This window comes from Carcharhinus amblyrhynchos, chromosome 2 (assembly GCF_965287045.1).
Source record: "Carcharhinus amblyrhynchos chromosome 2, sCarAmb.v2.hapA, whole genome shotgun sequence".
Lineage (NCBI taxonomy): Eukaryota > Metazoa > Chordata > Chondrichthyes > Carcharhiniformes > Carcharhinidae > Carcharhinus > Carcharhinus amblyrhynchos.
This window is the reverse complement of record NC_137325.1, coordinates 136,830,002-136,847,334: the sequence shown is the minus strand read 5'-3', so window position 1 is coordinate 136,847,334 and position 17,333 is coordinate 136,830,002. Positions and strand designations below refer to the sequence as shown.

At 44.0% G+C, this 17,333-nt stretch overlaps 1 protein-coding gene across 6 annotated transcripts in view; it reads right to left on the bottom strand.

Annotated features, from left to right (window-relative positions):
- Nucleotides 1-17,333, bottom strand: part of prkag2a (protein kinase, AMP-activated, gamma 2 non-catalytic subunit a) — a 448,776-nt gene that overhangs the window by 118,820 nt on the left and 312,623 nt on the right. For 4 of the 6 annotated variants that reach the window (XM_080213148.1, XM_080213139.1, XM_080213129.1 and 1 more), the window contains one exon: nt 7,416-7,639. In XM_080213148.1, coding sequence (XP_080069274.1) covers nt 7,416-7,639 — 224 coding nt within the window. Of the gene's footprint in view, nt 1-6,715; nt 6,778-7,415; nt 7,640-11,156; nt 11,176-17,333 lie in introns of those variants that run through there. The other 2 variants (XM_080213171.1, XM_080213162.1) reach the window with 2 other exon arrangements.

Genomic DNA, 17,333 nt, shown 5'->3' with positions numbered 1-17,333 from the left:
GTAGCCTCTGGTTACTGACCCTCCTGCCACTGGAAACAGGATGTCTGTTCTCTTAGCTGATAGTAATAATCCTCCATTAATTAACTTTAACCTCAACTCCGTACATTTTACATGCAAAAATGAATCGTTGAATCTTAAAAATGCACCATCAACTGTGAAAGAAAGAAAAAGACTCACACCTTGTTGTCTCGAAAGAAAAAGACTCACAGGTTGTTGTCTCAGAAGAAAACACTTCACATACAATTAACCACTTTTGCAAGTGCCAACAGTGCAAGATATAGATCCACGACATCACGCAACAAGGAAATGACTGAGCAGTTAATGATTTGTTCTTTGTGGTGTTGATCGAGGAAGCAATTTGAGACAAGACAGGCTGAAAGGCCCCACTAGACTGTCTTTATTGTCCACCTTTAGCAAAGGGTTAACCAGGTGAGGCCTTGGTTTAATGTCGCATCCAAAAGAAGTTGCAAATGTATTAAGCACATTCAAGAGATTGCCTACATGTCCCACATCTACACATTGGATTTTATTTGAGGCAAAAATGTTGTGATGATTTCAAGAAGGAATCAAGGATATGGGGGGGGGGGGGGGGGGGGGGGAGAGAGAGTGAGGATCAGGATACTGATTTTGATGATCAATCATACTCAAAATGAATGGTGGAGCAGGCTCAAAGTCCAAATGGCCTACTCCTGCTTCTAGTTTCTATTTCATTTCAAAACATCTGCTTTTCTTTTATGGATTGGCAGGCCTATCTTAGATTGATGTGCATGAGTCTGCTGGGACATAATAGCAATTTAGCTGCTGTAATATGTATGAATCTCAAGTGCGAGGATGTTGGAGAGTACACGAAGGATGGAAAGCCTTAATGGCCCAAGGCGAAATTTTTTAAAAATGTTCTGAGTATCCTATTGCTGACTTTCTGTGCCTCTGGTGTTGTTGGTATGGTAATAACAGGTGAACCATCATTCACACCGCCATGAATCATACTGACATTCCTTACTCCTGAAAGCAAGTACAACTCTCTACTGTTTAGTGGTTAGCAAATCACATCACTTTCCAGTTGTGTAAATTATTATGTCACTTCACACAAACCAGTTAAAGTATCTAAAAATGCCATCACACAAAGAGAAGGCTTTTCAACGCGTCCGGGAAGACTCCCAGTCCCTGGGGACAAAACGACAGTGTTTATTCTGATCTATCGTTTAGTCTGTAAACACAATAGTTTGCCTGAAGGTTTACAACTGTCTTGATGGAAATTAACAGGTGAAGCCAGCATTCTTTAAACAGCTAATAAAACTAAATTTGACCTCATTTTTCATACCAGCAGTGATTTAAATAGTCCATACGCTTAATAATACAGAATACAGAAAGTGTGTTGTATCATTTTGGATGCATAAAGTAGGCTTCATGCTTTAAGCTAAATCTCCAAACCCTTTATTGGTACAGTAGATTCCTGTAATAAGCTCACAGATCAGAACATCAAAGGAAATTCTCAGTATGAAGTGCCATGACACATGGTTACATAATATTTGCAAGTTGATTTCTCTGTAGATATACTTCACAATGAATGTGTCGTTCAAATCAGGGAGAACTGAAGTTGAACGCAGCAAACTTGTTTATCCATTTGATACTCAGCATGCATACAGAAGTGCACAGCGTGCAGAGGATCAGCAAAGTCACCTTTTAATCCAACGTTTATAGGTCAGCCGGTCCATCTGTGACTCGAGTCCACAAAATCTGTTCCCCAAATAGAAAAAAAATTCCCACATGCGTCATCAATTTTCTGCCCCCGCTCTAGAGCCAGTGGCACAGTGGTTAGCACTGCTATCTAACAGCACCAAGCACCCAGGTTCAATTCCTGGCTTGGGTCACTGTCTGTGAGGAGTCTGCACGTTCTCCCCGTGTCTGCATGGGTTTCCTCTGGGTGCTCTGGTTTCCTCCCACAGTCCGAAAGATGTGCTGGTTAGGTGCATTAGCCATGCTAAATTCTCCCTCAGTGTACCCAAAAAGGTGCCAAAGTGTGGCAACTAAGGATTTTCAAAGTAATTTCGTTGCCATGTTAACATAAGCCTACTTGTGACACTAGTAAATAAACTTTACTTTGGAGCCTTCAGCACATAATTTAGAGTGATACTTCCAATCCACAGATGAAGGATTGCTGCATTGCTACAGGTTTCATCTTTCCAGTGAGACTTTAAACTGAGGCCCTGCCCTCCCTCTTCAGCTGGATGTGAAAGATTCCCAGGCGCTATTTTGGAGAAAACCAGTTGTGCTGGCCAATATTTATCCCTCAACTAACAGCAGAGGCAGTGGTATTGTCACTGGACTAGAAATCCAGAGGCCCAGGATAATGCATAGCAGATGGTGAAACTTGAATTCAGTAAAAATCTGGAATTAAAAGGACTATGAAACCATTGGTGATTGTCTTAAAAACCCATCTGGTTCACTAATGTGAAGTAAATCTGCCATCCTTGCCCAGTCTGGCTAACATGTGAACCTAGACCCACGGCAATGTGGTTGACTCTTAAGTGCCCTCTGAAATGGGCTAGCAGGCCACTCAACTCACGGGCAATTAGGGATGGGAAATAAATGCTAGCTCAGCCACATCTCCCGAACAAATAAGAAAAAGCACATTTTGTCTGGTCATTATCACTTTGTATTCGTGGGAACTTTCTGTGCACAAATAAGCTGTCATGCTTCTACAGCACAACAGTGACTACGCTTAGAATGTATTTCACTGGCTACAAAGCACAGCCTGTGTTTTTTTTTGCTCTGGGGGTGTGGACATCGCTGGCAGGGCCAGCATTTATTGCCCATCCCTAACTGCCCTCGAACTGAATGGACTGCTAGGCCATGTCAGAGGGCATTTAAGAGTCGACCACATTGCTGTGGGGCTAGAGTCACATGTAGGCCAGATCAGGTAAGGATGGCAGATTTCCTCCATGTTAGTGAGCTAGGTGGGTTTTTTACGACAATTGACAATGGTTTCATGGGGTTCTGAAAGGCGCGATATAAATAAGTTTAAGTTTTTAAGTTTATTTATTAGTGTCACAAGTAGGCTTACATTAACACTGCAATGAAGTTACTGTGAAAATCCCCTGGTTGCCGTGCTCTGGCACCTGTTCAGGTACACTGAGGGAGAATTTCGCATAGCCAATGCACCTAACCAGCACATCTTTCTTCCTGCCTCTCTGGCTGCTGACACAAGCCAATTTGAAGATTCTTTCAGCCCTACCGCAGGTTTCTTTAGGGGTAAACTAAGCTGTTTAAATACAAATACACAACCGCATTGCAGGATTCCATCATAGAACATCTTGTTGAATCAGAGACTTGAAGAATACCAGAGGGGGAAAAAAACTGTTTGTGTTTAGATAAGGTGCATCAATCACATTTTTTTGTAATACGGCATGAAGGTAATTGAGCAAAAATATTTAATCACGTGCTGAACTATACATTCAGCGATAACAATAATGGCAAAATGTGCCAGAGATTACTCCACTGAGATAACAGAGTTTCAGCTCCAGTGTCAGGAATTAAAAGGCTTGTTTCACCACCAACCCCCAGGCCCTCTCCATAGATAGTGATTGATTTATAAGGTCAAGCTCCAGATCACTTCACAATTAAGTACAAAATCACAAAGCTCAAGTGCCAGCCCTGCCCTTTACGTGAACTGTTTTTAGCTTAGCTGCTGGCACAGCTTCCTGTTTCTTCTCACCGCTCGAGTGAACAAATGGAGCAATCAACAAAGGGTGACAACGCGACGGGGGTGGAGGGAGTGGTGAGGAATGAAATATCGCACTTCCTGGCGTTTGTACTCTGCACGGCTGAGCATTGGGAAAGGCCTGGAACCCTTTCAATTGAAAATGATGCAACACTGCCCTTCTACCCAGTTCAAGGAAATATCTCGTGGCATGAATGATTGACTCATCAAGTCTAAGAAAAATTCCCTCATCAGTGATGCTGTAGGATTGGAGAATCCCTACAGTGCAGAAGAAGGTAATTCGGCCCATCGAGACTGCACTGATGACATAGCCAATGTGAATGTAGCCCTGGCCATCATGCAAACCAACCTCCCATCCACTGACTCTGTCTACACTTCCTGCTGCCTTGGAAAAGCAGCCAGCATAATTAAGGAAGCAATTGAGGCAAGGGTTTTTGAACAGTAAAGGAATTAAGGGTTATGGTGAGTGGGCGGGTAAGTGGAGAAAAGATCAGCCATAATTTCATTGAATGGCGGAGCAGGCGTGAGGGGCCAGATGGCCTACTCCTCCTAGTTCTTGTGATAGAGGGAGATGGAAAGGTGGTTGGAGGAGGTCCATATGGAAGAGCTTAAACAGTGACATCAACCCTATTGGGATGAACAGTATGTTTCTGTGTTGTCACATCAGGAAAATGATACAGAAGTCTGAGATCACGTACCATCCGACTCAAGAACGGTTTCTTCCCCAGTGTCATCGGACTTTTGAATGGACCTACCTTATATTAAGTTGAGTGTTTATTTTAGTGTTCAGTGTTGTAGTTGCCATTCTGTAGGACATGTTTATTTAAAGGTGATGTGCAACAGTTGGCTTAGTACAGTTGTGAATTGTGCAGAATGGCAACCAATGGATCGATGATGATGTGGGCGGGGGGGGCGTGTGATGGGGTGGTGAGTCGGTGATGATGTGCAGCTGTGGGGGGGGAGATGTAGAGTAGGGTCAGGGGCATGGAGGTGGGAAGCATCTGGTGCCCTGGGTGTGATGGGGCAGTGGTGGGAACAGTCAGTCAAGGTAAAAAAATGGAGGGCCTAAAGGGCGCTATCAGTACTGTCCATATGTGCCAACATGGCTGAATGTACAGTCTCAGCTGGCCCTCCCTTCTACATATTGTAAAAGACATTGTTTGAGATCATTCTCAGTGAGGATAATTGAAATGTTAATGATGAACTCAAAGCCCTGTAAAGAGTCTGCCAGTCAACACCCTGAGATGGGCCCACATGATTGTTAGTACCATTCTCCTCCAGAAGGAGGAGGCTCATGTTCCATCAGTCTGGATCGGATCCGAATCCAGGGCTGAAAAGTCAGTACACAAGTCATTCCCCTACAAACTACTGCATGCTGCTGGTGTTTCTGGGTTCCTGCTGGGAGTACAGTGATTTGAATCTTAACTCTTCTGGATGTTGTGCTAAGACTTACTTCAGAAATGAATGTGATCATTGTTGATGCTTGCTCAGTCACTCTTTGGCATGATCATTCACAATGTGGATAATCCTTCTGCTATGAATACGATTCAAGGTATTAACTAACATTTAACCCCTAGTCTTCTTTCAAAAAGCAGTACACTAATTCAGGTAAAGCAATTAGCAATTGAAGCCAAGTCAATCTCAGAAACAAACAGCAGTTTCATTTCCATTAGTTGGTCATTGGGTTACACCTCAAACTGCCTGAAGAGAAATACTCTGTACAAATGGCATCAAGAGGATGATAGTAAGGATCATCTATTACAGCTCCCAAAATTCAATTTGCTCTAAGTTCTGTTACTTAATAGGGCTAAGGCAGCAAGGTTGTGGGGGTTGCCAAACAAAGTGTAGGTAGACTGTGCATCTCATTGGCTGCAAAGATGTGAGCAAGGTGTAGAGTCAGGGTGGTCTGATTTGTTACCAAAATCTGGCCACTGACCTGTCAAGACAATGATGATGCCCAAGCTCCCCATGTTAAATAGTCATATGCTGGCTTCTACCAGTGTTCATTTGCCAAGTCTTGTGGCAATGGAGGACTGATGTGGAGATTGCCAGCGTTGGACTTGGGTGGGCACAGTAAGAAGTCTCACAACACCAGGTTAGAGTCCAACAGGTTTATTTGGTAGCATGAGCTTTCAGAGCGCGGCTCCTTCATCGAGAGAGTCACCTGATGAAGGGGCAACAGTCCAAAAGCTCGTGCTACCAAATAAACCTGTTGGACTTCAACCTGCTGTTGTGAGACTTGTTAGAATGAGGGATTGATGATGGGGTCAGGGCTGGGAACCAGGGTTTTCCTAGTCAAGAATCTGCACACAGGTGACAGATGCACTGAGATCTGCCCTCATGGGGTAGGAGCAACTGAAGAAACAAATGAGGGAACAGACCTTCGGATAGAAAGGGAAGGCTATCAGCAATCTTTTTGCCATCTCGAATCTGAACTGATAGAACCCCCCAGTTGTATAAATGAAGACTCATGTTACTTCACTTATAGCTCAGCTGTAACCAATATGCCACCAACTACACACACACACATATACGTGTACTGTGATAATAGTAGCGCAACTGATACATAAGGCAATGTTTAAAAAATTAGCTTTATACTTAAGGCAGTCGCTAGGTCTGGAAGGGAATGCAACTCAAACGCTCAGAGAACAAAATAGTGGGATGATGTTGCTGAAGTGAAGGGGGGGGGGGGCGGCATTCGGGGTTCCACAAGAGGTCGGGTGACAGGGGTGGTAGTGTCCCCTGGGCATTGGCACCTTGGAAATGCCAGCCTGTGCCCCCTGGCACTGCCCAAGGGGCAAAGTGCCCATACCCAGGGGGCACATTGGCACCGCCCATCAGGAATGAGCCATGCCAGAAGGGTGGAGATCCCGCTGCCACTCGACATTGGTATCCAGTCTGGACTGAGGCCAACCATCGGGGCAGGCTGAGAGGTGCAATGGCCAGCTGGAGGGGGTATCTGTCTCCTGGGGGGGGGGTGGGTGGGTGAAGGGGTTTGCCGGGGAGGGTGAGGTCGGATTGGAGATGGGGGGGTGGTGTGCTGGAGATTGGACAATCTGGGGTAGGGTGTGGTTTGGGGGCTGGCCCAGGAATGGTCGGGGGTCCGTGATCGGGCCGTGGGGGTGGTTTGGTGGGGTCCCGGGCTGACCTTAATGGAGTTGGCCAGCAAACGGGAGGCTGACAGTTCAGGACCACGGTGCTTGCGCAGAGTCCTGCTGGTTTCAGCCTCCCGGGCGAGAATAGGTCCCACCCCCTGAAATCTAATGATATTCACGGTGGTGGCCTCTGCATTGCACAGAGTGTGGGAGATTCTAGTCTGAACTCCCACTGAAAAACCAGCATGATTTACTCCAGTTTTCCCACGAATTCAACACTTTTTTTTCAGAGAATCCCGGCCATACATTTACTCATAAACATTCACACTTACATTCTCAGATCTTCACACACATTCACTGCCACTCACTTAGAACAACGTGCTGACTGCCACTAACTAATTAACTCATCCGTTCACTTTCACACTTGGACTCGTCCACTCGCATTCACTTGCTGGGTGTCTGTCAGAGTGAAAGGGGACACATTATTACTGCGAGGGTTACAATTCTGAACACTCTCCATCGACATGCGCAGGCTTTGTTGTTTGGAGTCTGCTGTGAAAGGACACACAAAGGAACAAAGCCAGCTATTTCATACTTACAGGTTTCGAGGTAGCATTGGAGCTGGTCTGGGGTACCAGTGGCTTGGCTGCCACAACAGGCGGTGGTGGGGCCACCGGAACAGAGAACCGTTGCCCTGTGTCGGGCGGTGAAGAGTAGGAACGGGATCGTGCATCCAAGCGCTCAGGTTCCTGTTTGTACAATTCCAGGGGGAAGGCTGGCTTGGTAGATTGTACTGGTGTGGAGGGAGTAGAGAGTCCCGAGGCTATGGAGGGGAAGAGAAGAGAATAGAGTTATTGCAACAAATGCAAAGGGAAATCATCATTAAAAAAAGTTTATTTTTTTCTCCACAAGTAATACAAATTAAGACACAATTCAACTATTTAAAAAAACTATGTAAATCACATGACAGTGCTTCCTGACACCCTGTGATACCAATAACCAATTACTTTGTCAAATTACAATACAAAAACAGGCCATTTGGCCTAACTGGTCAATGCTGATGTTTATTCTAACCACTCTCTGGGTAAAGAAATTTCTCCTGAAACCCCTATGAGTGACTGTCTTACATTTATGATTCCTACCTGCTAGTCTCCCCACACTTGGAAATATCTTCTCTATCCCGTCTTATCAAATTCCTCTATTGTCCTAAAAACCTCACGCCTTGCTAGGGAAAACAGCCCCAGCTCAGAATGTTGTTGGTTCCACCCCATCCCTGGTCATAAAACTTCCAAACCTGTGTTTTATTTTATAACGACAGTTATACCTTTAAAGCCTGCTGTACAATCACTCTTAGTGACGGCTAAGATTTTATAATAAGCAGCAGAATATATCGGAAATTACTCCAAACAGCAATTGAACATCAGAAGAGAGGATAATGATCAGCTCTCAAGTAAGTACTTTACATGGTTTGTCGTTTTTAATGCCCTTCTAGGAGCATAATTCAATCCCCCGTTACTGTTTACGAAGCTATAATGTACATTCAAACGCATTACTACATGAGCTACAATGAATAATTGCAGAGAACTGTATTCATGAGTGAATACACAAAGTCACAAACACAAAGGAAAAGTCATTTGGTGCAGCAAATTAACACTGCAGAATGAACAGAGACTAAATACAGATGGCACAAAAGCTGTGAAAAGAACATCTCAAAGTTGAACAAAAACAAAAGCAAACCTGTAATAAATTGTACACAAGCTCTTTTGTTCCTTGGCATAGAGCCATAGGGCAATACAGTACAGAAACAGGCTCTTCGGCTCAACTGGTCCATGCCAACCAAAGTTGCTCTCCCAGCTTCTCTCAACTGCCCGTGTTTGGCCCATATACCTGGAATCTTCCCCATCCATGTACTTACCCAAATGCTTTTTAAATGTTGCTATTGAACCTACCTCACCACTTTGTCTGGCAGCTCATTCCATACACGCACCACCCTTTGAATGAAGAAGTTGCCCCTCAGGTCCCTTTTAAATCTCTCACCTTAAACTAATGCCCTCTAGTTTTCAATTCCCCTTTCCTGGGAAAAGACCATGGCTGGAACTTTACTGCCCTTCCTGCCACAGGAATCATAGCGGGCGAGGGGTGAACAATGGGAAGGTCAGTTGACCTCAGGCGGGATTTTACAGTTTCAGAAGAGCTGGGCCGTAAATTCCTGCCTTAGGTCCATTCATCCTTTCAATACTCTTCATGATTTTATACACGACAATAAGGTCACCCCTCATTCTCCTACGTTCCAAGGAATAAAGCTCCAGCCTGGTCAACCGCTCCTTATAACTCAGGTCCACTTGTCCAGGCTGCATCCTCGTAAATCTTCTTTGCACTCGTCCCAATTTATCAATGTCTTTCCTATAACATGGTAGAAAGAACCAGTTTTCTAACAGCTAGAATACCAAGTAAAACAATCCTACTTCATTCTGAAACAGCTCCCAGCTCAATCTTGCACAAAGCTGAAAAAGCTAACATTCTCCCCAATTCACTTTGAAGCTGACTCCTAAAACACTCCCCAACAAATTGATTTTTTATAAATAATAGGCACAGTCTACTATCCTAGTGTTTTTAGTTTGCACCAAACACACTGAATCCCCTTCCTCAGAATTAATTTGAACAGGTCAACACAGGAGGTTGACTTTCTTTCTTGATTTCCATCGGAAGAAACTTTTATGCAGCCCCTCCCGACATCACCCTTCAACTGCAGCTAATGAAAACAAAATATTTTGCGAAGGACTTTGCGACATTTCTCTATGATATAAAGGGGAACTCTTCCCATTGAGTCAGATCAGAATGTGCAGTCTATGCAGAGAATAAAAGACCAGTTAACTCCTGTTTGAGTAAAGCAATGCCAGACATGAAGAAGGAATTAGAAAAGGAAAAAGATATGACAAGGGCAAGGAAATAAAATTGCACTCTCCCAAGCCCTCCAACATTGTACCGCCTGTACCAAAACTCCACTGATACTCTACTCCAAATCCTCAATGAGGGTATTTTATGATCAAGGTGCCATTGACACTGTCATATCTTTAACAATTAAATATTTACTACAGTTGAGAGCCCCAGTGGTAAATCATTGACCAAAGTTGTCAAACATGCATTTGTAACCTAAAACTGAATTAGTTTACTGATTGAACAACAACAATTTACATTTATATACCTTTTTTTCAAACAGAAGGGCTTATGTTTATATAGTGCCTTTCATAAATGCAGGATTTCTCAAAGTGTTTTGCAACCAATGAAGAACTTTTTGAAGTGTAGCCACTGTTATACTATAGGAAAATGTGGTAATCAGTTTCAGAACACCAAACTTGCACAGGGTAGTGTGATAATGATCAGATAGTTCGTTTTTAGTCTGATGGTCTGGACACTGGCGATAGCTCCCCTGTTATGCTTGCCATGGGATCTTTTACACCCTACATCTGTAAATGCCAAAATGCCTCCTTCGACAGTGTAGCAGTCCCTCGTTATGATACTGGGACTGTCAGCTTTGAGTTTAGTGCTCAAGTTGCTGGAGTGCTACTTGAGCCTGTAGACTTCTGACATAGAAGCAAGATTGCTACAACTGAACAATGCCTGCTATTGTATCGATAGATCTCCAGGCACTTATCAGGGGAAAAAAAATCAGGTAAGGAATTTTTACAACAGGTGACAAAAAGCTTGGTCAAAGAGGAGGATTTCAAGGAGTGTCTTAAAGGGGGAAGAGAGAGGGAAAGGCGTTAAGAGAGGCTTAGGGAGAGATTTCAGGAACAATGGGATCTATGTAGAAGGAAGCATGCCCAGCAGTTATGGATTGACAAAAATCAAGGATGGGCATGAGAGCAGAATTGGAGAACTGCAGAGGTCTCAGACAGTAGTAGGATTGGAGGAGATTACAGAGATGCGGAAGGGGTAAGGGCATGGGGGATTTGAAAACAAGAATAATTTTACAATCAAAGCAAGCTATGAGGTGTTTTTACACAATAGCCCCTGAAACACCAACACTCCAAAACACCTTCCCCCAACCCCCCCCCACCAAAAGCTACTGTAATATAGTACTCAGACACATGCTGGAGAGTTCCTCAATCAGCCAGCTGTAACCTTACAGAGAACCTGCCAGCTTTGGTAAATCCCGGTATCAGTCAATTGAACGAGCCAGTAGCTGTAGCTTATTTCAGTGCGAAAACAACTTAAATTACTTTCAGATATCTTGAATTTCTTGCACCGTGTTACTCTATTAGGTACCAACAGATGTCAAAACACACAACTATCCTGCTGACAATCATCAGGGCGGAACTAGTGTAACCTTTACTTACATACAGATCTTTGGACAGACATCTCCAAGACCCCTGCCCTGAAGGTACACTAAAACATACCAAAGTACAACAGATCCCTGGCCTCACAGTGCGTTCGCGCTACACTGGTTCTGAGCAGTGATCACGTGAGTACGATTGCTCAAGTGGCTGTAAACTAAATACTCTCTTCTCGAACGTTCTCGTCAGATATCTTCTTTTGTCATTTCTCACTTTACATGCTGCCTGAACATGGTAACTCTCAGTCTGACTCTTACACACTTCTTTCCTGGTGTTTAAAAAACACATCAGCGTAAAGATGAAATAATTGCAAATTGAACAAACAACAAGCCTTGTATTTTCACAGCATCTTTTACATAGAAAAGAATCTCAAGAGCAGATCATCCAAAGGAGGGATTAGGAGCTAAATCTTTGTGATTTTTATAAATAACCTGGATGAGGAAGTGGAGGGGTGGGTTGGTAAATTTGCCAATGACACAAAGGTTGGAGGTGTTGTGGATAGTGTGGAGGGATGTCAGAAGTTGCAACAAGACATAGATAGGATGCAAGACTGGCCAGAGAAGTGGCAGATGGACTTCAACCCAGACAAGTGTGTGGTGATTCATTTTGGCAGGTCAAATAGGATGACGGAATATAATATTAAGGGTAAGACTCTTGGCAGTGAGGAAGATCAGAACGATCTTGGGGTCTGGGTTCATAGGACGCTCAAATCATCTTTGCAGGTAGAGGATGTGGTTAAGAAGGCATATGGTGTACTGGCCTTCATCAATCGAGGAATTGAGTTTGGGAGTCAGGAGGTAATGCTGCAGCTTTATAAAACTCTGGTCAGACCCCACTTGGAGTACTGTGCTCAGTTCTGGTTGCCTCATTACAGAAAGGATGTGGAAGCCATAGAAAGGGTGCAGAGGAGATCTACAAGGATGTTACCTGGATTGGGTGGCATGCCTTCTGAGGATAGGTTGAGAGAGCTCAGTTTTTTCTCCTTAGAGAGACGAAGGATGACAGGTGACCTGACAGAGGTGTATAAGATGTTGAGAGGTATTGATCGAGTGGATTCTCAGAGGCTTTTTCCCAGGGTTGAAATGGTCGTTACGAGAGGACTTAAGTTTAGGGTGCTGGGGAGCAGGTACAGAGGAGATGTCAGGAGTAAGTTTTTCACTCAGAGGGTGGTGAGTGTGTGGAATCGGCTGCCGGCAGTGGTGGTAGAGGCAGATTCGATAGGGTCTTTTAAGAGACTTTTGGATAAGTACATGGGACTTAGTAAGATAGAGGGTTATAGGTAAGCCTAGTAAGTAGGGACATGTTCGGCGCAACTTGTGGGCCGAAGGGCATGTTTGTGCTGTAGTTTTTCTGTGTTCTATGTTCTAGAAAGGGCACCTGTGTGTCCTCAGGCCGGCAAGGACAAGATGGGCTGAATGGCCTCCTTCTGTGCTGTAACTTTTCTATGGCTCTATTGCCGACAAGTTGCCAATGTCTGCCCTTGAGAAGGCGGTGGCGAGCTATCTGCTTGAGCCCTTGCAGTCCATGAGGTGTCGGCACACCCACAGTGCTTTTCGGGACGGAGTTCCAAGATTTTGACCCCAACAATGAAAAACCACAGTGACTTGGTTCCAAGTCGGGGATATGTGTGATTTGGAGGCTGCTTAAGGAAATCTTGAGGATGTGATAAGGCACAACATAAATGCACATCTTTTTTCCTTCCCAGTTAACATCAAGTGAAAACACACAAAAAAGAGGATAGCAATCATCAGAAGTGGATGAAAAGAGCAATAATTTTCAGCAGAGAAAATGACATAAAATAAATTAATTATCATTGACTAATGACTCATAGAGCCACAGAGTTGTACAGTGCAGTAAAGGCCCTTCAGCCCATCGAACCTGCACTGACAATAACTACTACCAAAGCACTTGTCCCATATCCTTGAATCTTATGATGTTTTAAGTGCTCATCCAAATACTTTTTAAAGGTTGTAAAGTTTCTGGCTTCCACTATCTTCCCAGGCAGTGCATTCCAGATTCCCACCACCCTCTGAGTGATTTTTTTTCCCCCTCAAATCCCCTCAGAATCTCCTGCCCCCTCAGCCTAAAATTATGTCCCCTCATGACTGACCCCTCAACCAAGGGGAACAGCTGCTTCCTATTCATCCTGTCCATACCCCTCACAATCTTATACACCACAATTACATCCCCCCCTCAGCCTTCTGTCCTCTAAAAAAATAATCCAAGCCTATCCAGTCTCTCCTTATTGCTCAAATGCTCCATTCCAGGCATCCTGGTGATTCTCCTCTGTACCCCATCTCGTACAATCACATCCTTGCTACAGTGGGGTGACCAGAACTTCACACAGTACTCCAGCAGGGCCCAAACAGTTCTAGCATTACCTCCTTGCTCTTACACTCTATGTCATAGCTGATAGAAGCAAGTGCTACATATACCTTCTTAACTACCCTATTCACCTACGCTGCCACTTTCAAGAATTTGCTAATAAGCATCCCAAGATCCATCTGTTCCTCTGAGCTTCTGTTGTAGGTAAAAGACACCTCTGAGGCTGTTAACCCTTTCCCTACTTCAGCTTCATAGTGTCCTAAAGCCACAGAAGAATTAGCAATTTGTGTCAGAGCCTCTAATAATTTGCTGCCTCACCTCCCACAGCAGCCTGGGATGCATTTTGTTCACGAATTTCATTGGAGATTTGTCCATTTTTAAGCCCGTCAGAGCCTCCAATACCTCCTCACTTCCCAAGTCAAACTGCAAAAGGTTTCTGCTTTCAGAAGTATCAAACAAATGTTCTTGCGATCTTTCAGGCCAACGTTAACCAGAATAATCTGTAACTGCTGCTTCCTGCATTTTATGATCTTGGGGAAGATGGTGGCACAGTGGTGATGTCACTGGATTAGTAATCCTTAGGCCCAGCTTAATGATTCAGGGACATGTGGTTTGCAAATGACTTCAATCAGGCCATTGAGGTTGGCCTATTGGAATATGAACTCTCTGATTAAGGAGTCAATTGATGGGACAATAAGGGAGTCTTTGCCTTGTATTTAACCGGGAGTGTCAGTTCCTCTGGCACTCCTGAAGGTAGACTGCTGATTGATAGCACTCTCTGTGCCACTGTTGGAATTGTAAACAAAGGGTGAAGGGACTTCTGCCTCTGAAGACTTATTACAGTGTTTAATTTAAATTCAATTAAGAAAAGAAATTGAATGTTAGTCTCAGTAATGAAGCTATCAATTGTCGAGAAGATTCATCTGGTTTACTAATGCCCCCTTAGGGAAGGAAAAATCTGCCTTTCTCAGCTGGTCTGCCCCACACTATAGATCCATAGCAATGTGGTTGACTCTTAACTGTCCTCTGAAGTGGTCCAGCAAGCTACTCAGTTCAAGGGCAAGTAAGGATAGGCAATAAATGCTGATCTTTCCAGTGCCAACCACAGCCCACAAAAGAATAAGGAAAAATAGTCATATAGGACAGAAGGCAGCCATTAAACCATAGGGGAGAATCTTCCCAAAAAAACTCTAAATCCACAGGAGAAAACGGGAGAGCTTTTCACTCGTTTTTGGGTGAGTTCAAATCCAGTATCTTATGCACTCAGTGCAGGAAAAAGTGGACTAAACCATTCCTCGCCTGTAGGGGAAGGGGACAGGCTTAAAATGTCAGTAAGCCTGCTGTAGCAGCAGAGGCCTCACAGGTCTCTCTCTCAGACCTGTCAGGCCTCTGCTGGTTGCTATTGCGCATGTGCAGCCACAGGGCCATCTTGTGCACTGTTATATTCCATGTATCCAGTCTTGTGACACTGGTCCCTTGTTCCAGACTCAATTCCTGTCAAAAGTTTGTTCCTATTTGCCCTATCTGGGGGTCATAGTCTAAGGAAATGGTTAAACTACTTAGGACTGAGATGGGGAGAAATCACTTCACCCAGAGAATGGGAAGCCTGTGGAATTCTCTACCACAAAAAGCCGTTGAGGCTAAAACATTGTGGGTGGGATTTTCCGGCCACAGTCGCCCCCAACTCCGGAAAATCCCATCTGAGCTCAACGGATTGTTTCATGGTCCATGTCCATCTGCTACAATATCTGTGGCGGGCAGGACGGCAAAATTCCAGCCTGAAACTTTCCAAGAAGTTAGATGTAGCTCTTGGAACAAAGGAGATCAAAGGATATGTGGAGAGAGGTGAGATCAGGCTATTGAGTTGGATGATCAGCCAAGATCATAATGAATGGCGTAGAACAGACTCGGAGAGCTGAATAGCCTCCTCCTGCTCCTATTTTCTATATTTCTAACCAATTCCATTCTTCATTATTTTAAACAATGGATCACTGTGTAACTGCATCGTTCTAACAAAGAAACGGTCTCATTCTATTTGTGGGAAGACCTTGTGTCACAACAAAGCTTTTGCCCAAATAACTCTTGTTATTAAAATAAACAATAACCTAAGAGCTGAGGCAGAAATAAATTTTGTGAACATTTTTGAAGAAACGTGTGAAGATTAAAACTTATCTCACAATGTCCTTCGACTCAAGCCAGGTTAGAGTTATTTTTATTTGCTTATGTAGGGCTGCAGATGAAGTTAGGCCAAAGCAGATTGTTCATAGTAGTTATGACTAGAAAAATATGTCTATATGTCTAGACAAATATGTCTATATTTGTCACATACACAAATTAAGAATTATAGAAACATGTGGTGTAGATGGAGGCCATTTAGCCTCTGAATGCTTGTGCTGGCTCCGTGAATGACCTTTCTGTTTAATCCAGCTCATTTGCTCTCATCCCATAGCCCTGCAAATTAAACGCAAGATGTGTAGAAAGGTGAGCAAGAGAAACTGTACAGTTGTTAAAGTGTGCAATTTACTTCCAACTTGCAGATTCCAACTTCCAGACGGAAACTGTGCAAATGTTCCAGGTGTTTATTTATTAGTGTCACAAGTATTAACACTGCAATGAAGTTACTGCGAAGATCCCCTAGTCGCCACAAACTGGTGCCTGTTCGGGTACACTGAGGGAGAACCTAGCATGCCCAATGCCCCCAACCAGTACGTCTTTCAGGTTGTGGTAGGAAACCGGAGCATCCAGCAGAAACCCACGCAGACACGGGGAGAACATGCAGACTCCACACAGACAGTGACCCAAGCCGGGAATCGAAACCAGGCCCCTGGCACTGTGAGGCAGCACAGTGCTAACCACCATGCCACTGTGCTGCCCTATAGCCCAACAAAATTAAGTGTGAGAGGTGTAGAAATGTGAGCAATAAAAACTGCAGAGTTGTGAATCTATACAATTTACTTTCAGATTCACTGACCAAGACAGAAACTGTGCGAATATTCAAGGAGAGAACTTGATAGATGGACGATGGGACATGGAACTGGATGGGCAAAGATCGGGGAGGTTTATGTTGAGATTTCTTAAACGAAATATACATTGCCTACTGCACAAGTGATGAATCTTCTACCAAAGTTACTTCATAAAAGGGAAATGACTCAAGAGAGTTAGGCAAACTCTTACAGAAGCAGCAAGCAGCAAAACATCAAAGGCTACTTAACAGCCACCCTCTAAAAGCTTCAACAAAGTTCAACTTCCCCTGGGAAAACTTTGTTTCCTTTTTCATTAAGCAGCTCACAGGAACCACTCAGCTTTAACAAATGGGAGGTTATGAAGCACACATCAGTGCTGGCAGCCTGAATCGCTTCACAAATTTATTACTCTCTGCAGTGAGAGGAATGGAAATTAAGCTCAACTTCTGACAAATAAATCGAACTCCTGCCGAGACGTGTGGAGCTCCAATCGCACGGTTACATGGTTCAGAACCTTTCAGAATCCTGGAATCTTTGTGCCAAATGTATTCCGGTAAAACTGCCCCTCTTGATCGGATGCATTAGGGGTGTTACATTGCGCCAGTTCTCAAAGGTTCCTGAGTATTCTTCAGCTGCATCTTTACAAGCAACTTCCTGCAAGCCGAATTTAACTGTGGGCTCTCGTGGAACATTAACACGGGCTATTTGGGTCAAGTGGCCTATTTCTGTGCTGCAAAGGCCAAGTAATTCTTTGTAACTTAACAGTAAGGAAGGAAGTAGGGAAGGCGCTGACGTACTGGCATTGTCACTGCACTCTTTGGCCAGAGATGCAGGGTGATGATCTGGGGACCTGCGTTCACAACCCCAATCACAACAGGTGGTGAAATTTGAA